Source organism: Apis mellifera, linkage group LG15 (assembly GCF_003254395.2).
Source record: "Apis mellifera strain DH4 linkage group LG15, Amel_HAv3.1, whole genome shotgun sequence".
NCBI classification, from domain to species: Eukaryota; Metazoa; Arthropoda; class Insecta; order Hymenoptera; family Apidae; genus Apis; species Apis mellifera.
In genome coordinates this window covers 5790826-5812902 of record NC_037652.1, presented here as the reverse complement: position 1 = coordinate 5812902, position 22077 = coordinate 5790826, and the positions used below count along the sequence as shown (strand labels likewise).

Genomic DNA, 22077 nt, shown 5'->3' with positions numbered 1-22077 from the left:
TATTAAAGATTTTTTTTTATTATCTAAAAAGTTTTCATTTTTTATTTATTATAAAATTATAAAAAATATATTAATAATTTTTTATTAAATTTTTTTAATCTAATAAAATATTTTTTTTAAATATAAATATTAATCATTTATAAATTTTTAATAAAAAATTATAATTGGCAATATTAAATTTACTTTAATGTATATTTATAATACTTTAAATGTATATTTATTAAAAATATATTCAAACATTATATATATAAAAAAATATTTGAACATATAGAAAATTCAAATATTTTAATATAAAAAACATTATATTTAATTACTAATTTTTTAATTGAATATTCAATTTAATATTAGTATTTAAAGTACTAATATTATAATATTATTTTTTATATTAATTTTTATTTTATAATAATAATTAAAATTTAGTTAATGTTAATATAATTAATAATAATAATATAGTAAATATTTATTGAAAATCGGACTTTATTATAAAATATTTCAAAAATTGAAAGCTCAAATATAGAGTAATATAAATGAGTATTATTTTATTTATGATCTATTTCTATAGTTGTTATTAATTTAAACAACTTGTTAAAAAAAAATTTTTAACGTAAAATTTAATTTAATTCTTTAATTACAAATTGATTGGTTAACGTATCATAAGTGTCAGTAGACATTTATCGTTCTAAATATTATGCGCTATATAAATTGGAATTCTATCTATGTATCTACCTTTCTTTTTATTAATTTTATTTTTTTCATTTTTTGCATTTTAAATTAATGAAATCGATGTATAATAATTATCTCTCTATTACTAATAAAATTATTTTGAATTCGATATATTGATACTATATGCTTACGATGTTTTTACTTTACATGTGTTTTTATGTCTTAGATTATACTGCATTTTTTGTTTGAAGTAGCATTGCGTATTATTGTAAAATAATTAATGTTATGATGGTAAAACTTAAAATCTCTAATTTAATATACTGTGAAGGTTAGTTTCATGACAGAAATAGTTATTTAATATAATTTATTAATATAAATAATTATTTATATATATATATATATATATATATATATATATATATATATAAATTTCGAAGATTTATGTACATGTATATGCATAAATTTTCGAAAATTCAATTTTTATATATATTATTCATCAGTCTTTTTCATTATTTATATATATTAAAAATTATATTTAAAAAGAAAATAGATAATTAACATATTATGATTATGATTAATTTATTAAGAAATATTTAAGAAATTAGATAATTAATTAAAATATTTCGATTAATTATATATAATTTTATATTAATTTTCATGATTCAGATTCAAGATATGAAGTAATAATTATATGAGGAAGATTGTAAATGATTATAGTATTTATTGCAAGAATCAATTATATTTATAAATATATTGAATATAAAGAACTTAATAATGTTAACATCAACATTAACAATGCCTTCTACATCGATAAATACATCTAGAGTACCAAGTCCTATTAGTGATACATTTGATGATAATCCTAGTAGATTAACTACATATTTACATCAACTTGCTGGATGTTATGAAACTGAAGTTAATGTGCTAACAAAAGATCATTGTTATGCACGTCCATGGAATTGGAAACCAGAAAATGTTTATGTAAAACCAATAAAAAAATTATTTTTTCCAAAAAAAAATTTATCAATGTAAGAACTAAAAATAATAGAATTATAAATGTAATTATTAAACATAAAATGATATTATTACTTTTTATATATTAGGGAAAAAATTATTCAAGATGAAGAAATTAATATAGAAGAGGATAATAATGAATTATTAGTACCACCAATAGATTTTACTAGAGCTCGGCATCAAATGGATGAATTACAAAGATTAGCAAATTTTGCTAGACCTGATGAAAATGAAGATTGGGAAGAGAAACTTGATAAAATTTTATGGACACCTGTTCAAAATCGAATATTTACTAAAGTTCTTAAAATATTAAATTCAGAAAGACTTGCAAGATTAGCTAAAGTAAATAATTCAATAGAACCAATTTATCGAAGAACATCAGTTGATACAGCTGCAAGAAGATTTCGGGAAACATTGGCATCTGCTGGTTGGGATTGGAGACTTGCACAATGGCTGCATAATTTATTGTTTGATCATCTTCCTCAAGAATATCTTGGTATTTACCTTGACATATTGCAAACTTTAAGATTAAAAATTCCTCAACTTATTGATAAAATGATTGCTGTACAACCAAATATTAATGCAAAAACGGGTTCCATAACATGGGAAACTCTTGGATCACTTCTTAAACGGACATGGGATCCTGTTACACCAAGTTTAAATAGCAATAGACTTGTAATTATTTTTTTTATTATATATATATCAAAATATATTTTATATGAATTTATTATAATATATATATAAATATGATTATTATTGTTATAGAAAAAATTACCAGGAAATCCAATTTTAATAATAGTTCCTTCTGGAGTAGGATCTAATATTTCTACTCGGCAGCATAAATGGATTTCACAATTAGGAGCTTTAGGAATGGTTGTTACTGTCCATACACATTTAGGTTTATCAGCCAATAGAATGACTATGATGGTATGCATTGATCAATTAGTTCAAGCCACTAGAACTAAAATACAAGATATTAGAAGTGATTTTCCTGGTAGACCTATTATTCTTGTTGGTTTTAATACTGGTGCTGCTCTTGCATGTCAGGTATAACATTTATCGGTATATTTTAATATAATATGATTGAAATATAATATAATAGATTCAATATGAAATCTTTAATATTTATAGGTAGCACAAATGGAACATGTAACTGCAGTTATTTGCCTTGGCTTTCCGTTTTTTACAGTTGAAGGAAAAAGAGGTACATCTGATGATACATTGATGGATATTCGATGTCCAATTATGTTTGTAATAGGACAAAATGCTACACTTGTAAGATCTGATGATTTAGAAGACCTTAGAGAAAAAATGATGGTTGAAACAAGTTTGATAGTAGTTGGAACTGCTGATGATCATTTAAGAATATCTACTGCAAAAAAGATATCAGAGGGTATTACACAAAATATGGTAGATAGATGTATCTTAGATGAAATTGGAGATTTTGTAGGAACTATTCTTTTGCAACCACATCCATTACCATTAAGATCAACATCATTGGCAAATTATGAAAATAAAAACAACAGAAAGGAACCACGAAAACGAAGAAATTCAACAAGTAGTTCTGTTGAAAGTAAACCAAATTCTCCTACTATAAAAAAGTCACGACCGAATACACCAATTTCTTCTGTTGTATCTATTGGACAAAATACACAATCAGCTACAATTTCCCGAATAGGAACATTTAGTACACAACAAAATATAATCGCAGTAGGTGGAATACATACAAATCATGCACAAACTGTAAAACGGAAACCTCGAGTTGTTAATAATCAAAAAAATCATTTCGTAGAGCATTTAATAACGTCTAGACTTTCCGGACAAGTAAGTTTTTAATTTTAATTAAAGGAGAACATATATATATATATATATATATATATACATATATATATATATATATATATATATATTTTTTCAGTCAAATTCGAATTCAGATAATGGTGGTATAACGTTAAACATTGGCTCATTGGCAAGTTTAGCGCCAATTGGTCCAATACGATTAGCTCCAACATCGTCAGGTCAAACAATATCTACAACAATTAAAAATATTCCTAAATCTTCAATTGCATCAACTAAAGTGCCTAAAATTGTTTCAACGAATGTACAGTTACAAAACGTATCAAAAATGAAAACTATTGTATCATCAAATAAAGGTTTTTCTAAAGTAATATCAAACAACTATAGGCATCTCAATATTCCTGACAAAAATGGAGATACAAAACTTGTTAATGTTTTAACAACATCGGGAAATCAAATTAGAGTTAATACCTTAACTGCTGCAGGTAAATTTTACATATTGTTTCACTATCATTATATGTTGTTATATATATTATATATATTATATATATTTTATGTAACATGTATGTTTTTTCTTCTTTTATAGCCATACATAGTAAACCTACGATTGGTACATCAAATGGAACTTTATCAAATATTTTACAAAATGGAAAAACTTCTCTCACACTTGCTACTAATTCATCATCTGCACGTGTATCTGCAGCTTCTAGTATTTTATTAACTCCAAATAATTCTGTGGCAACTAACATAACATCAACTACATCGACGATATCAAAAGGTAGAATATTATTATCTAATCAGTTATTAAATAACTTGCCTACATAATCTTTTTTTAATCTTTAATCAAATGTATATATTTTTTGCAAGTATAAAAATACGAATTCATAAAATGATTATAAAGTTGAATTATTGTTATTTTAAATAATATTTTAGATTCTGAAATTTTTATAAGAAAAAATCTTTATCTAAAAAAATTTTAATTTTATTCTCTAAATTTCATGATAATTTTTGTATATATGTATAAAAATTATACTGTAACATATATATTTGAAATATATTTAATAAATTCATATCTAAGAAAAAAAAAGTAAAAAATAAAAATAAAATTAAATTGTGAAATTCATCTCTTGACCTAAAAAAATTAAAATATAATATGAAAAGTATAAAAAATTAAGCAAAATAAATATTTAGTATATATATTTAGTGAGTAAAGAGCACTGGAAGGAAGAATTCATGTCATCTATCGATACATTTATCAAATTTATATCATGCAAATTGCTATTATGTAAGTTTTTTATTCTATATCATAACATTAGTATTAGAATTTTTACCTATATTATTTATTAATAACATCATTTAATATTTTCTTTTATTAAAATAATTTTGAATTTTATATATTTTTATAATTTACTATTTTGATCTAAAACATCTTCATATGGAGGATCATATTCGTATATATGAAAAAAATATTATGCATGAAAACTTAATGTGAGAAAATAAATTTTTCATAAAATGTATCGATTTTAAGTACCATTCTCTTTATATTTTTGAAAATATATATAAAAAGAAAAATTTTGATCTTAATTATATGTATATTTTTTATTATAGAATAATTAAAATAATTTAATAATAATAGATCTTATTTTTTCTAGTCATAACATTTTTATTACATTATTTGCATTTTTCTTTACAATGGTATATTTATATACAGAAATATATAGAAAAGAAATTTCTTATATAGTATTTTTTTAATATAAAAATACTATAAGGATATTAAATGTATGTATCTTTGTTTAGCATGTGATGTAACATATGTCCAATTATAGAGAGCATGTATTTATATTATTTTTTTACAATTAATATAAGTTTATATTTAAAAGTATAAAGTAATATGTTGTAAATATATTACTACTATTTTTTATTTTATGTTAAATAAACATTTTTCCATGTAATTTGAATTTATTTGTCTCCTTGCCCTAAATCCTCTTAATGTAAATTGTATATATATGTATGTAATTATATAATTTGCAAAAAATTAATGATATTAAAATTTTTTCTTATTTATAATTTTTAAATCTTTTTTATAATCTTTTTTTATGTAGAAAAATAATTTAAATATACTATATTACTGTATAATCTAAACATATTTAAACATTATTTAAACATATTTAAATATATTTTTTAAAATAATAAAATTATGCTAATTATTATATTTGATTATATAATTTATAATAATTTTAAAAAATATATATAAAATCAAACTTAAAAATTTTTTATATTATCATGTTTATTATGTTACGTTATGCTTAATTTTTGCATGATTATAATCATTTTTAAAGATATTAGATTTACATAATTCATGTAAAAGAAAAATGTTTATCTCTAAATCATAACAATGTAATGATGAAATTTTTTATATTTATTTATATTTTTAAAAATTGTTGAAATGTATATATATGTTTATAGTGATGGACGACATGGCAACATCCAGTAGTTCTTCGCATGTGATGCTCAGTTCTACTCATTCCTTGGATACATTCAAGATGTCACAATTACCCCGACAAGTAACAACTTGTAATAACTCTCATAATACATCATGTGGGAATATAATTATGGTTGAAAATTCTCTTAATGCTAAACCTACTTGTTCATCAGTAATAGTACCATTAAGTAGTCATAACTCAGGAACTATTTTACCATTATCTAATAAATTAAAACTCACTCAAAAATCGACTAAAACAATGCCAAAGATTACAGTCAACACATCTAATTTACAAAGAATCCATAAACCTCAAACATTACAGAAGAATTCTCTTGTAAATGAGATTGATGATGAATTAGGAAATATATTAGATATACCAATAATCTTTGCAAAAGATGATGACAATTTAAATTCTATTGATAAAAATTCATCTTTATCTCAAACAATGCCTGTAGATATTCATGAAAAAAATACACCTAAATTAAATAGCAATACCAAAGTTGTTCTCATAAGTAACAAACAAGATAAATTACAACAAACAGCTAATAAATTTGTGACACCTTCTACCCAAGCTATTATATGTCCTAATGTAGCTGTACAAAATTTAAATCATGTAATATTACAAACAAAGCCTCAAACTCCTACTTTATCCAAAACTAAAACTACAATTCCAATACAAACTCGTTCAAATCAACCTACTATTAAATATACTAAAATAATTCTTGCAAAAAGAAATTCTCAATCAGCTTATCAAAATGATAAAAATGAACAAGTTATTGTAACAAAGACAATTGATAAAATTAATGCACCTAAATTGTTAAATTTCGATAAAAATGAACATCGATATACACAAATTGCAACAAAGCAAATAAAAAAGAACGAAAATAATATAATAGATGATGTGTTAGAAATAGAAGATGCTATAAAAATGAATATTATAGAACGTAAACATATATCTCTACAAAGAGTTGATCTAGCATCACAAACAAATGATAATGTAAAAGAAAGTTTAACTGAAATAAAGATAAATGTATCTAAAGAAAATAATTCAGAATGTACTAAAATTGACGATATAATAAATTTGCAAATGTAAAATATTTCATCTCAACTAAAGATATACATTTGTATCAAAATGAAGTATATTGTACATGCAAATCCTGATTTATGATAAAAATTAAATCATTGTAGGGAAGGTACAGTTATTAATTTTCTCGTTAAAACTCATAATAATTAATTTTTTAATCTCTTTATTTAAAAATCTATCTACTTAGCAGAAAATAATTTAGCTTTATAAATTTCGCATAATCTAAATTAACAAATTAATTATAAAAATTATTGTTATTATTTACAAATTACGCAGTGTTATATTTCGTTTCATTCTTATAATTTGCATTATATGTAATCTTAATTATTACAAGCTTTATAAAAATCTATGTATCCATTTGCAAATAATTCAGTATTATTGATAGTATTAATATATTCTTTGAATTCGCTATTCATGAAATGATAAGTTGTTACTGTTTTCTTGATACTTGTCTTTCTAGGAACTGGTACTGCTGGTTTAAATACAACACCAGTAGGATCAAATTCAATATGAAGTTCTTCTGGAGAACTGGAAGAAATAGAGAAATTTAAATCTTGTTACATATAATTATGTATTATATTTTAAATATTAAAAAAAACTTCAATAAAATTTGAACTTACAGTTTAGCAATTTCTGAAGATAAACTGCCTTCACCTATTGATGGCACATTCCAAGCTATATTTTTTGCCATCTTTTGTACAATACTGTGATAATGTCGCTAATAATAAAAAATATAAATACATTTGTCAATAATTATATTTAAATTTAGCAAAATTACATAACTTTTATAAATATATACTTGTAAAGCTGCAAGTTCCCATAATGCTGAACAATGTGCATTGCAATACTCAGGTTCTTCTAGTTCTGCTTGATAAAAACCATCTCCTATGGTACAATCAGTATCTAACAAAATATCTAATTCTTTTCCAAGTTGTATATTTTGTTTTATAATACCAAGAATGCCCAGTACTGCATTATGTTGTAATTGTAAAGTTAAAATAGCTATTCTTTTGATAAAAGCTATTAATCGTCTTTGAGTGATTCTTTTTCTTCTATGAATTAAAGTTTGAACTAAAATCTTTATAATAATTTCTGTCTCTGAATAAGTTTTACCACAATGAATGTTTAATAAATTTTTATATAAATGTGCATAAAACCTATTTAAAAATTATGTATAATTAATTTAAGATTTTAATAATTAAATCTTAATTTTTTCATTTACAATATTTATTTTTGCTCAATACAAACCGATAAGGATCAAGATTTAATTGTAAACCTTGTCCTGATAATATTGTAAATATACATTGAATGCAATATAATTGATCTTTCAAACTTAAATTATTTTCTTCCATTAGTTTATCTATGGTAGTTACTAAGTCCTGATAAAAATCTAAGTTTATGCAATGTGCAAATCTGTAATTATTTGCTATTATTAAATATCTTATAATTTAATATATAATTTAATTTAATGAAAAATTATTATACTTTGCTAATCCTTCCAAACAAATGGATAAAATTTTACTATTTGGAGCTTGCTTTAAGATTCTAAAATAAATGGTAAATACTATGTTTGTTATTTCAGCAAGTAATTTTTGTTTAGTTTGCTTATTTTCTTCTGCTTTAGTTTCTAATAATTCTCTTTCTATTTGTTCAAGTTTTTTATTCTTCTTCCGTTCTTTTTTACTTAAAGCAAGAATTCTTTGTTTATAAGATACAAGTTTTTTTTGTTTAGTGTTTTCTTCTTTTTCTTTATCTAAATTTATATCTTTTATACGAAGAAATAAAAGTACTGATAGAACCTCAGAATGTACGGAATGAGCTTTTAATTTTATGTATTGATTTAATTTACGTACAATCTGTAGAATAAAATAGATTTAATAATTTATACAAAATGAATATAATTATTATAAAATATAATTAAATATATTATGTTTCTTACTATAAGAGATAATTCAACACGTTTGTCTTCTTTGAAAATCTGAGATAGGCATTTTAGGACTTTTTGTCTTATAAATTCATATTTATTATCTAACAATGGTATAAGAAAATTTGCTATATTAATAGAGTAATTAAAGTAAGGATGCATTATTAGAAGATCACACATGCATGTTACTGCAACTTTTCCTAATTCAATTTGTTGGTCTTTTATTTTTCGTGTATCTCCTTTCTTCTTTTTTAATATATTAATCATTTTTTCTAACTTCTGTAGATAATATTTATAATATCTCAATAATATAGTTTCATAATTTTGTAATGCAAGTGTTTCTTTTTTTACTAAAAAGAAAGGAAGCTTATAATTTGTAATAATTATAATAACTATATTACTATATTAACTATATTAGTACTATATTAATATTACTATATTAACTATATTATAATAACTATATAATATATAATAACTTTTTATATCTTTTATATATTATTATATACATACATTTTACACCTTCTTGTGGAATTTGAAGAATTTGATAAGATGGCAATAGATCTTTAAAAACTTCCATTAAAGAAACAGTTGCCAATTTTCTTACAGTAATATATACCTCTGGATTAGTTTCTTCCATTAATTCTAATAATGCTTTAAAATTTTCACATTTTGTTTCTGGTGTTTCTAAAAGATTGCTAGATAATAATCCAATTTTTAAACGTTTAGATGTCAATATTTCTTTACGATATGCTAATAGTTCTATTATAGATATAGATGTTTTATTTTCATCTTTATTTTTATTCTAAAACATTAGTTAATAAAAAAAATATATTTTTATATATATTCTAATATATTCTAATAGCTAATATAGCTTGATAAAGTTTAATGAAGTCTTACATGTAAATTTGATTCTATTTCTACATTATCTTCATCATGTTCCTTTTCAGAAGTGTTTTCATTATCTTCTATATCACTTTCTTGAATTAATCTTTTTTCTATAATTCCATTTTTTGTTTTTATAGGAAGTAACATACGAACTTTTTTTGAACCTTCTTGATCAATTACTTTTGATATATTATTTTCATATCTTTCCTCAATTGTTTGTTTCTTTTTGTTTTTGTTTTTATTATTTTTTTTATTATTAATTACTCTATGTATAATATAAAATATATTTTATGTATTAGTAAATATTAATAATAATATATATTTTAAAAAAATAAAATATTAATTATGATAATATTCATACTCATTTAGATGTAATTGTTTTAATAAATTATATGAATTATTAGAAATAGCTTCTTGTAAGAAATCTAAATCTTCTTTCTCAACCATGTCTATAAGATCTTCATCATGATCACTTTCTTCTTCTTCTATAGATTCTGTATGTGAAAATATTTGTTTCTGGATTGGTTTTTTAACTAATTTATGTCTTCTTATCTTAAGTTTCCCTTGATGTGCAAGTTTTGTTCTTTTTTGATTACTTCTTTTAATTATACTAATTTTAAGTTTTTTCTATTTAATTAAAAAATTTAAATTAATAAAAGATATAAATAATATTTTTATATTTTAAAAGAGATTATATTATGACATATGTATATGTTAGGTTAACATTGTTATTATTTTCGAATAAAATAAATTATTATTACTTACTGCCATTTTTTGTTGTTTTAACTATTTTATTTAAATTAATCTAATATTTTTATTTAAGTTAATCTATTGATTCAAATAATTAAACTTTTTTTTATTTTTCATAAATAGAAATTATTCCTATAAGATATATAATGTCGACACGTGCTTTTACATACATACAATACATGTCACATTATAAAATAATATACATATAAAAATATACATATATATATTAAAATAAAAATAATTTATAACAATAAATAAATAAATAAAATAAATTTAAATAAATGGATAATTTTATCTATTTTTAAATAATTTATGTAATTTATTTAATTTATAATTTGTTGAATAATTTATATTTTAATACTTTATTATGATATGATATTTAATTTCAAATGCACATGTGATTATAAGCATAGTAGAAATATAGTGCGTTTTAAATCCAGATATTTTATCGAGAATTTTAAATTAAGTTGTTTTTTTGCAATACTAAATTTTTAAATGTATTTAATATATTTTTAAATATAATGATTTCATCAAATACAATTTAAAGAATATATTAAAAAATATATAAAAATACCATAATTCGTTATGATATTGGATATATAAAATTCACTTCAATATTTTAATTAATTTAATGTTTTGTGTTGTGTAATTATAAGGATTTTCTTCAAATCTATCTATATTGAGTAAGTTATCACTTATAAATAAATTTATATATAAATTTAAAATATTTTACAAATTAAGGTTATGTTTCATAAGTATATTTTAAAATTATAATATAAAATAGTTAAACTACATTATTGAATGAAATCTGAATTTCTTATTAACTTAATACAATATTTTTATAATACAAGAACAAAATATTAACAATTTTTTTATCAAATCTTTAATGTTTTTAATGTTTCATTATTCCATCAATACAAAATGTTCCATTTTTTATTCCATTTTAAATATTTCGAAAAATTTTAATGTTTTTTGATTTTTTTAATTTGAAAAATATTCCAGTTATAAGAATAAAATCCAGTTTAAGAATATAATAAAAAATATGAATTTTAATTGATATTGTTTTTATTTTTTCAAAGTTATAAAAATAAAGAAATATAATTTTTCTATTATATATTGATATCCTATAACATTCATCTTAAATATTTTTTCAAATATTTCATATCTTTCAAAATATTTGTTTGACGTTATAAATACTTATGAAATATTGAGTCTATTTTATTAGATATTTATAAAAAATGTTATTTTTTTTATATATAATAGTGAAAATACATAATTTATTATAATATATAAATAATAATGACAATGATAAAAAAATGACAAACGAGAAATTGCAAAAATAATAAATATTTATAATACCTATGATAAAAGATTAATAATAATCATTAGATTAATAATAATTGAAAAAATCATGTTAAATCAAATCAAAAAAATGATCAATGTTTCATGTTTGCTATTTTTAATCTAAGAAAATAATGCATATAAAAAAAGAAAGTATATAATCTCGCATGAAATCATTCTTTCGTAAATATTTGTTTTTATGTTTCATGTTTGCTATTTTCAATCTAAGAAAATAATGCATATAAAAAAAGAAAGTATATAATCTCGCATGAAATCATTCTTTCGTAAATATTTGAACTACCAATGAAACTTCTTGAATACACAGACAGAGAATCTTAATGTACTATTCCAAATTGATGTACAATGAAGTCCGACATAAAACGTTAATAGCTTTCAATAGGATTAATTTACGAGTTGCATGGAACTAAACTGAACATCAGGTCATACCGATTTTGTAACTTAAGATGTTATTTAGTATAAAGTGCGGTGTATAGATTTATTATTTATGTGTTATTATTTTTTTTTAATTAAATATTTTAATATTAATTTAAATATGTATTTGTTAAGCTTTATAAATTCAAATTATTGTTATTGCAATAGATAAGTGTGTGTGAAAACATCTTAAGTAAATTTATAGAACATATTTCTTTTATTTAGTATGAAGAAACTTAAGTGTAACTTTAAGTATAAACTATAAGTATAAACAATATTTTAATTATTTTTTGAGCAATAAAATTCCCCGAAATTCTATTGGCTTATTCAGAGTAACGCCACACTTATTCTGGCCATGCATCAATCATGCATTATGTCTACAGCTTCGTGAAAAACTATGATACGTGTTACATAACTATTTCCAAATATTAATCTTATCATTTCTAAATTAATATTAATAAATAATCATGTTTAATAGCAAAAAGAAAAGTGACACTGCCAAACTGATTATTTGCATTCGTGTGGATGTTTACGACATATACCACGTGGTTCTTGGTGACTGAGATGTAGTTGTAATTCGACTTTTGTGGCGGCCACATCGATGTTCGAATAAAATTGAAAGTAGTCCTTTATTTTTTATTTTTAACAAGAAATTTCTTTTTTTGTGAAAACTTAAATCTAAAATTTCATATAATTTGAAGCAATCCTTGTTATATAAAGAATAGGATTATATTTTTCTTCATAAAATTCGAATTTTCATCATTAAAGTTACTGAAACTCATCATTGGAATTATTAAGGTATTTCTTTTTAAAAACTAATTGTATTTATTTTTCAATGTTGTTTTAAGTTGAATTAGTTACAAAAAAAAAATAAAAATAATTATATTGACAGAATGAAAATATTGAGATAAATTACATCTCACGAATTATTGCATCTAGATTTCTATCTATTTTAACGCCATTATTACCACTATTTCTTAAACTTGAGTTAATGGAATAATCGTCGATAACCAATATCGTACTGAATATTGACATCTCAATAATATTTATTATTTCTTTTCTTATATTCCAATTTTTGAATCATTTATTCAATTAGATAAAAATGGAAAAGTTGGATTAGATTTAAATCAGTATTATTATAATTATAATGATTAAGATCAATATAATAAAACATATTTTTGTATTTGTAAATATAAGAGGAAAGAAAAACAAAATCATGTAAAAAAATTGCAGTGTTACTTTTTGATTATGACATTTGAAGTTATTTACAAAAAGATAAATGCTGTCGAATAATCTAAAAACTTATGCACGCATTTAATGTTTGAATTTCATCTAAAAAACACATTCTGTTATGTTACATCAATATATCGAGGTATATTGTATTAGTTAACCGAGTCAGTGAACTGCCTTCGATGAATATTGTCCGTGGTTACTTAACGTATTGCAATAGAAAGTCGGCGTTTGTCGTGATCAAAGTATAGTCTTTTGTACATTGCTTTTATTTTCGAAGGTTTGATAAAAAGTTTTAATCAACGGATTGTGATAAAGTGTATGAGTACAACAACGCCAGAATAATAATCATCGATCAGATCTATGGATCTCGACGAAGTGATCATTGGTTGTTTTCTCACGGTAATTGACGCGTTGGATCAAAGTTTACACGATCGTCAATATTCGTGATCAAACGAAGGAGATAAGTGATGATTAAAACCATGAAAACGAGCAGTTGATCTCCTACGTCTTGCGGATGAAACGAGAGCTCTAGTTTTGTTTTCTTCTTTCGATGAAAAAGAGCGTCGCGACTATCCTCAACACGGAAATGGGTGGTCTTGTTGAAATTTTCTTTTTCTTCGGAGTCCTCTACTATTTTTTCAACTTCAGGTAATGTATATATCCCAAGTTCTGACATGAAACTGTTTTATTTTGCGGATTGTTTTTTCACCATCTATACAAGATACAAATTTAATAATCAAATAATCAAAAAATAATTGAAACATCGATTAATAATTGTAATAATTCAACTACAATAAGATTAATAATATAAAAGAATTTTTGTATATATATGATAATAGTTCAATTAAAAGATTTTCATCATATTTTTTTACTTTATCTATATTCTATATTTTTAGATTATTTTATTTTTATAACTATTTATATAATTATTTTATAACTATTTTATAACATTTTGTAATTTTTAAAATTATTTTAAAATAATTATATTTTCAATATAATAATACTATAATATAGTTAACTACGATATATATGAAAAATTGTTAGAACAATTTAATGAAAAATCTTTTTTTGTAAAAAAAAATTTCTATTTGAATGATAAGCATTCATTTACATTAACAACGTTTATTATTTTTTTAATCATTATTTTTAATTAATTATATATTCAATTAATTTTGCATTTAATTTATTATATTATTTTTATTTGTGACCAAAATATTTATAAATATTAAAGTCGTTTTTCAAATTTAAATCTGTATATTAAATTGTGAGTAAGAATATACCAAATATTAAATAATATATATATTATACTAACTATTAATTATAATTTATTAATTAAAATAAATATTGAAAATAATTTTTTTAAAAATATAGAATAAGTTTGATATCATAATATGATTAATCATGTTCGTAGAACGAAGTATAAGCATTACAAATTTGCGTAATGTAATATTATATACAATATATATATATATATATTAGAATATAAGATAAATTTTAATCAAAAATGCTTTCGTGGCAATAAAATGTTATACAAGGTTTCAACCTTGATAACTTTATTAATCAAAGTTTTCATAATGATATATCGTATGACTAAAGACTAAAGAAGGACACATATCAGTTAAACTAATTTTTTTTATATATGATATATTTATCTTTAATCTTTTTTTTAATATTTGTTATAAACTTTGGTATTTATGTAATTCGGAATCAGAATTGCAAAATATACATTGTTTTTACTTAAATTTTTGATTTGTACATCGGTGAAATTATCAATCAGTTTCATAAGAAAAGTGGGAATATAGAAAAAAAGAGAAATATATAATCGAATTAATATTAATTATTTATTGATATTATTAGAGAAAAACAAGTTTTTATGGCATTATGAATTTGTTCGGATTTTTTTGTCTTATGATGCATTTTCTTATACTAACTAATATCAAATTAATTAATTATTTATTGATACCAAAGAAAATCAAGTTTTTATGACATTGAAAATTACGATTTACTTGGATTTCTTGCTTTATGATACATTTTCTTATCGATTTAAACTTTGATAAATGTTTTCTATATATTTCTATATATGTATGATTTAATTCACTAAAAATATTATAAACGCGATAAAACATGTTCATTGAATCAATGTTATTTAATATATGTAATCATTGAATTCATTTCTTTTTTAATATATATTTTTGTATACATATATATATATATATATATATATATATATATATATATATATATATATATATATACATAAAAACCGATATACAACAGTATAAAAATAAACATGTACTGTAACAAATTTATAATTTATGACTAATATGAAATGTAATATTTCAATATTCATTTATATAACTGATATTCAATACGTTCTTACATATACAATTTCAGATCAAATGGCTACATATTCCTTTTCTTAAATAATATATATTTAATTATTTTATGAAATTGTCTTAACATCCAATGTTATGCATGATAAATTTCGTGTTGCACTGCATTTATTATAATTTATACATCTTTGAAACTTTTTGGAAGTAAACATGAAAAATAATTTCAATATAGGTATAATTCAATAATATTTCAATATATTATATAATCATTAATATAACAATATAATCATTAATTATAACAATAAAAAAATATATTGTAAAATCAAAATTTAAAGATTTAATGTGCAAAATTATTTAAAATTATTATACTGCATAATTATTTAAAAGAGAATTATAATGTATTCTGAAATTTTAAAATAATCGTTATTGCATGTTTCAACAAAATTTTTTACATAATATTAAAGACTTTTGATTTGCGTCAATAATAATTCGATACTATTAATTAACTAATCGATTTTCGACACGTGTTTATAATTTTCTGTTTTTTGATACGTTCAGAAATTTTTATTATGATAAAGTATATTTTTATTTATTTATCACAAATTAATTTATCACATATAAAAGTATTCGCAAAAAAAAGGCTTCATCTGCTCGTTGTGATTGCACTCAACTGTATCGACCCGTTAAAAACGTTGGAGATGGAACATAAATATACGATTGCATTCAAAAGCAAAATCCGTGAAATTATATTTGAATTATATTCGAATTACATTTAACTCATTTTTGTTGAAATGCATGAGATATCAGACTTATCAATTATAAAAATAAGAATATTTCTATTTTGATTTCATTCAGTAATATACATGATATAATGTTGCATAAAATAATTTTTTCATTAAAAAAAAAAAGATTAATATCGATCAATATTTGATCAATTTCTTTTTTAAAATTTTACATTTTATATTATGAGGAAAAAAATTTTTATAGTTTCTAAAAATTATTTTTAAATTACAATTACAATAACAGAGCTTCCAGTATGGTCGATATACTCTCAACACGTTTACAAGAAGTATATGCAAAATGGGAAAGTAGAACAGAGGTAATTCGAAATACAGAATCGAATACAACTCGATTTTCAATAAGGGGTAAGATTTTCATTTAGGAAGTAGATAAGTAATAATAGAAATAGTAATAATAGAATAAATAAAAAAAGTATTTTAATCAAATATTTATTTTTTAGAACTTCGACGAACAGGTCAACAATTTTATAAAAAAAAAATACAAGACAGAGAACAAGCAAAAAAAGTTCGAGAGAATTCTTTATTTAAAATTAAAGAAACAGAACCATTAGTTCCTGTTGTTAAAGAAAAATCTCCGTTTTTAAATTATTGCTGTAATAATTGTACTCCATCATCTAGAGTAAGTTTGATATGAAAAGAATAAAATCATATTATTTTCTAAAAAAAGATATTCGATATATTGCTTAAATCAATTATATACTATTTTGTATTATATAAAATTTCCAGTAGGAACATAAAATGATCTTAATGATTAATTTTTAAAATGTACATCAGAGAAAAAATATTATTTAAAAAATAATGATTGACATTAAAAAATCTATATCTTAGATAGATAGCATCGTTCGTATTGACGTATGCTTACGCTCTTGCAACATTAAAATATATTTAGCTTGTGGCCTGGTAACTAAGCTACGTGCAAATTGCGAACATTGTCGTTTGATATATGTTTCTTTTTTATGTAAAATATTATCGATATCATTGATATCACGTAGTTTAAAATTATTTAAAATAAATTTTTTTTATTAGTAATGGTAGTTTGATATATTATAGTTAGTATCATTTATGTATAATAAATAAAATTATGTAAAGCTTTTATACAAGACAAATGGATTGACATGCAATTATAAATTTTTTCTTACCTAATGATATCTTTTATCATATATATAATTATATATATCTATATACATTTACTTTATTAGACTATATATTTGATAAGTAAAATATAATTAATATCTATATATTTAATAATATTTTACATATGTAAAAATTTAAATGCGTAATTTATTTAAATATATTTAATTTTTTTGCCAAATACAAAATATTGTATATCCTTCGATATAATAGTATAATAGAAAGAGGAATATAAAAGAAAATATGTTGATGTACTGTTATCGAATAATTATAACGATTGATAAAGATCACGTACTTTCAATAATAAAAGTTCATTTCTTTTACAATAATTAAATATAAATAAATTATTTTGTTATTGACGATCTATTAGTAAGTGATCGTAGAAAATTGAATATAAAATTTATTTTTATTAATAATGAACTCACAAATATATAATTATATAAATAATTAATTAAAAATATAAAATATTGGAAAAACATAATCTCAAGATGATTATATATTATTGTAATATATTTATTATTTTAAAAAAATCATGTAATAAATAATTATAATATTTAATGTTTCTTAATATTTCAAAAGATTAAATTAGCAATAATTCAATGAAAAAATATTAATTTATATAGATTTCTGCTAATTTCTTATCTATCTTTATATATATATATAAGCTTTTTTTGTTATTATTTTTGTTATTACTTGTTTTTCACTTAATTTTATTTCTTCTAGAATTCATTGGTAAATAATATTAGCAAACAACATACTCCTTTTGGTTTAAATATATTAATAGTTAATCCAGGCTTATCACTATTCTCCAAAGTATTTGATTGTTTTTCACATGTATACAATCTTAAAACATTTAATTATCCAAGAGTGACTGAAACAGTAAGTTGCAAATTTAAAAATATCTAAAATAAAAATTGAATTAATTAAAGATTTCATATATAATTTTTTTTACAGGTTTTAAAAGATGAAAAATTAAAGGAAGCAATCAAATTGACTGCTTGGGAAACAGTTAATAATGAGGGTTGTAGTGAAAAAATTGCCTTGACAAAAGGAAAAGCTAAAGCTAAAGCTATATTACTTCAAATGCAAAACAAAACAAGCAATTTTTTACTTAAAATAACTACATGGATTGTTTATAAAGTGTTTCCATATTTTATACAATCTACCGTGGTATTGCCATCTCAAATAGAAATGTTAAAAAAAGCAAGTGAGACTGGTCTCCCTTTGATATTACTTCCCTTACATCGTAGTCACTTGGATTATGTTATATTGAGCTTCATTCTAGTAACAAATAATATTAAAAATCCATTGATTGCAGCTGGTGAAAATTTACAAATTCAATTGTTTGGGTATGTCATATAAAATAAATTATCAAATTTTATTAGATATTAATATCTTACATTAATTATAATTTTTTTAATTATATTTTTTATCTCAAATAGGTGGCTCTTACGAGGTTTAGGTGCATTTTATATAAAACGTCGAATTGATTCTATTTTAGGCCGTAAAGATATTCTTTATCGTGCTATTCTTCACACGTACATAATAGAAAGTTTAAAGGCGGGTCATAATTTAGAATTTTTTATAGAAGGTGGACGAACTAGAACTGGTAAACCATGCATGCCAAAAGGCGGCATTTTGAGTGTCGTTCTTGATGCATATATGCATGGAACTATTGAAGATGCACTCATTGTACCTGTTTCAATTAATTATGAACGTATTGTTGATGGAAATTTTATCAGGGAACAATTAGGTCAACCAAAAAATGTAGAAACATTTATATCTACAATTAAAGCAATGTGGTCAACTTTAATAGGAAATTATGGGATTAATCAAGTAGATTTCTGTCAGCCATTTTCACTTAGAGTATGATGTTTAAATTTTTTATATTTAATTTATACATAATATTGCATATTCTACATTTTCTTAATTATATATTTTTATTATTATTTATGAAAAGGAAATGTTAACATCTCTTCAAAATCAACCACAATTGACTGAAAAAAAAACACTTCCTATTGAAAAATGTTTAAAATCTACAGTATCTAGTTCATCATTGTATGGTACAGACGTAGTTGCAGAAGAATATCGTCAATTAGTTGACAGTATTGCGAAACACATTGTATATGGTAAAAATATATTAATAATTTTAAGAATATTAATTTATTTGTTTTATATTAATGTATAATATTTTTTTATATTAGATTGCACTAGCTCAATGCCAATAATGTCAACTAATGTTGTTGCATTTTTACTTTTAAATAAATTTCGAAATGGTTGTACCTTAGATGAATTAATTGAAGCATTTGATTTAATTATTCAGGAGCTAGAAAAACGTAATAAAAATATTATGTTTTATGGAGAAACTATTAATATCATAGAACATGCGGTTAGTAAAATAATTAAATTATAAATATTATGTTAAAAAAATATATTATTTAAAAAAATATATAAAATTTATTCTTTTAGTTGAACATCTTAGGTCCCAATTTAGTAGAATTACAAAATCAAGAAATTACAGAAGCAGTTGATGGTCAATTAATTAAATCAAATTTTATTACTGTAATCCGTCCTGTATCGATTCTTCCAAATGTAATCGAGTTATCTTATTATAGCAATACAGTGTTAACATGTTTTGTTATGGATAGTATAGTAGGTAAGAAAATATATTGTTTTATATTTCATTCAATCTAATAATCTGATTATTATATTTTCAGTGACAGCTTTATATGCTGAATTGCAATCACAAATAAATGATCCTGTACATATTACTCAAAATAATATTACAGTGTCTCAAGATGTTCTGATTGAAAAATCACTTAAACTTTGTAATATTCTTAAATACGAATTTATTTTTTGCAAACCATGTCAAGAATTGGAACGCATTATTATAGAAACTATAATGAATCTCTCACATACGGATCTCATTACTTTACAAGAGGTATTATATATTTGATATGATATATTATTATTTATTATTATTTCATTATTTAAAATTTACTTATATAAATTATTTGATAGGAATCTTATTTACAAGAAGAACTTTGGAGTAAAAGATATGCAAAAACTTTTGATAATAGTTCGGATGAAGAATATTGTAATAAAAATAAGACTAAAAATATTCAATATAAAGTAAGTAATTTTTTAATTTAAATATATTTTTTAATAATGAGATAATAATGTTTTAATTGTTTTTTATAGTTGAATTTAATACCAGATCATACAAATCGTATGGAATTTCTTCATGTATCATTGCAACCTTTAATTGATACTTACACTTTTAGTGCTTTTATTCTTAGGAAATTAGTAGGGCGATCATTATCTGAAAGAGACTTAATTCATGAAATTATTCGTGAATTAAAAACGAATTTTAGTCGTGGCATAATAAAATATGGTAAATAATGATAAATAATTATATTTATAAATAATTATATTTAAAATATATTAGATTATAAATTAATTGTATTATCAATTATATTTTAAAATAGGTGAAAGTTTATGTGTGGATCCAATAAAGAATGCTTTGAAATTATTTGAAAAATGGAATGTTTTGGAATGTCATCCAGAAGAGAATATTAAAATTTTTTACTTAAAAGACGAATATAATACAGATTCAGCGGTAATGAAAATTTATGATAATATAGCAATTTTCAAATGGATCAAAAAAGAAAAGTAAACAAATTTTTTAAATAAATTTCTATAATGTATTATTTTTTATATAAAAAGACAAGTTGTTTAAAAAGCTTGTACATAATGATATACAAGTATCAGGTAATTCTTAGTACATTTAAATTTAAAAATTTATTGTTCTGCGTGTAGATACTTTGTGAATAGTTCTAAGTACATAGCATTGTACATAGCATTAAGTCTTATAAATATTTTAGTTATTAGCTATATGTAAAAATTCCATACCAAGTAATTAATGTGATATTACTAAATCATCAAAAATTATTAAAAATTAATTAATTATTTTATTAATAAAGCTAGTCTTACATATTATTGGATTAGCAATGAATTCTTTTGTTAATATTAAAAGAAAAAGAGATATTATAATATAATATATACTTAAAAATGTAAAACTATTTTTATTACATTTTCACAAAGCAATAAGATGATTAAATAAATAATTGTTTTGTATAAAATAGTTCTTCTTTATTACAAAAAAAAATAATAAACAAAACAAATATATGAATGCTGTATTTTTTAAT

General features: G+C 21.4%; 3 protein-coding genes across 5 annotated transcripts; 2 read left to right on the top strand and 1 right to left on the bottom strand.

Moving 5' to 3' along the window:
- The first annotated feature begins 790 nt into the window (after positions 1–790).
- Positions 791–7175, top strand: LOC412251 (KAT8 regulatory NSL complex subunit 3). The gene is made up of 8 exons (XM_006563378.3): positions 791–991; positions 1330–1691; positions 1767–2352; positions 2443–2724; positions 2809–3501; positions 3596–3959; positions 4061–4252; positions 5941–7175. Exons 2-8 carry the CDS (start codon positions 1438–1440, stop codon positions 7047–7049), a joined length of 3480 nt encoding a protein of 1159 aa, XP_006563441.2. The 5' UTR covers positions 791–991; positions 1330–1437; the 3' UTR covers positions 7050–7175.
- A 7-nt stretch (positions 7176–7182) lies between these two features.
- On the bottom strand, positions 7183–10691 carry LOC725755 (nucleolar complex protein 3 homolog). Its single transcript, XM_006563379.3, has 10 exons — positions 10615–10691; positions 10211–10476; positions 9862–10114; positions 9475–9766; positions 8980–9314; positions 8526–8896; positions 8289–8453; positions 7840–8197; positions 7661–7758; positions 7183–7568 (listed from the first exon to the last, which is right to left on the bottom strand). Exons 1-10 carry the CDS (start codon positions 10618–10620, stop codon positions 7361–7363), a joined length of 2352 nt encoding a protein of 783 aa, XP_006563442.2. The 5' UTR covers positions 10621–10691; the 3' UTR covers positions 7183–7360.
- Positions 10692–10966: 275 nt separating this feature from the next.
- Positions 10967–21948, top strand: LOC411724 (glycerol-3-phosphate acyltransferase 1, mitochondrial). Of its 3 annotated transcripts, none has more exons than XM_006563374.3 (14): positions 11265–11282; positions 13883–14253; positions 16965–17083; positions 17179–17357; positions 18593–18748; positions 18824–19218; positions 19312–19735; positions 19830–19998; positions 20074–20258; positions 20339–20525; positions 20587–20810; positions 20891–21001; positions 21071–21263; positions 21358–21948. In XM_006563374.3, the coding sequence occupies exons 2-14, from the start codon at positions 14156–14158 to the stop codon at positions 21543–21545; spliced, it is 2628 nt and encodes an 875-aa protein (XP_006563437.1). In that variant the 5' UTR covers positions 11265–11282; positions 13883–14155; the 3' UTR covers positions 21546–21948. The 3 variants fall into 3 exon arrangements, with proteins under 3 accessions (XP_006563439.1, XP_006563437.1, XP_395192.4); XM_395192.7 differs by lacking the exon at positions 11265–11282 and adding an exon at positions 12537–13170; XM_006563376.3 differs by lacking the exon at positions 13883–14253 and having other exon boundaries at positions 10967–11282.
- The last annotated feature ends 129 nt before the right edge of the window (positions 21949–22077 follow it).

What these genes read in the sequence shown, in the direction of transcription:
- LOC412251 (XM_006563378.3), top strand. Translation starts at nt 1,438, where the DNA reads ATGTTAACATCAACATTAACAATGCCTTCTACATCGATAAATACATCT. An exon ending in CCAAAAAAAAATTTATCAAT is followed by an intron (nt 1,692 to 1,766) that starts GTAAGAACTAAA and finishes TTTATATATTAG; the next exon opens with GGAAAAAATTATTCAAGATG. An exon ending in TACATCGACGATATCAAAAG is followed by an intron (nt 4,253 to 5,940) that starts GTAGAATATTAT and finishes ATATGTTTATAG; the next exon opens with TGATGGACGACATGGCAACA.
- LOC725755 (XM_006563379.3), bottom strand. An exon ending in GTGTTGAATTATCTCTTATA is followed by an intron (nt 8,897 to 8,979) that starts GTAAGAAACATA and finishes TTTATTCTACAG; the next exon opens with ATTGTACGTAAATTAAATCA. An exon ending in GGGAACTTGCAGCTTTACAA is followed by an intron (nt 7,759 to 7,839) that starts GTATATATTTAT and finishes TTTTATTATTAG; the next exon opens with CGACATTATCACAGTATTGT.
- LOC411724 (XM_006563374.3), top strand. Translation starts at nt 14,156, where the DNA reads ATGAAAAAGAGCGTCGCGACTATCCTCAACACGGAAATGGGTGGTCTT. An exon ending in TACTATTTTTTCAACTTCAG is followed by an intron (nt 14,254 to 16,964) that starts GTAATGTATATA and finishes TTACAATAACAG; the next exon opens with AGCTTCCAGTATGGTCGATA. An exon ending in CTAAAAATATTCAATATAAA is followed by an intron (nt 21,002 to 21,070) that starts GTAAGTAATTTT and finishes TGTTTTTTATAG; the next exon opens with TTGAATTTAATACCAGATCA.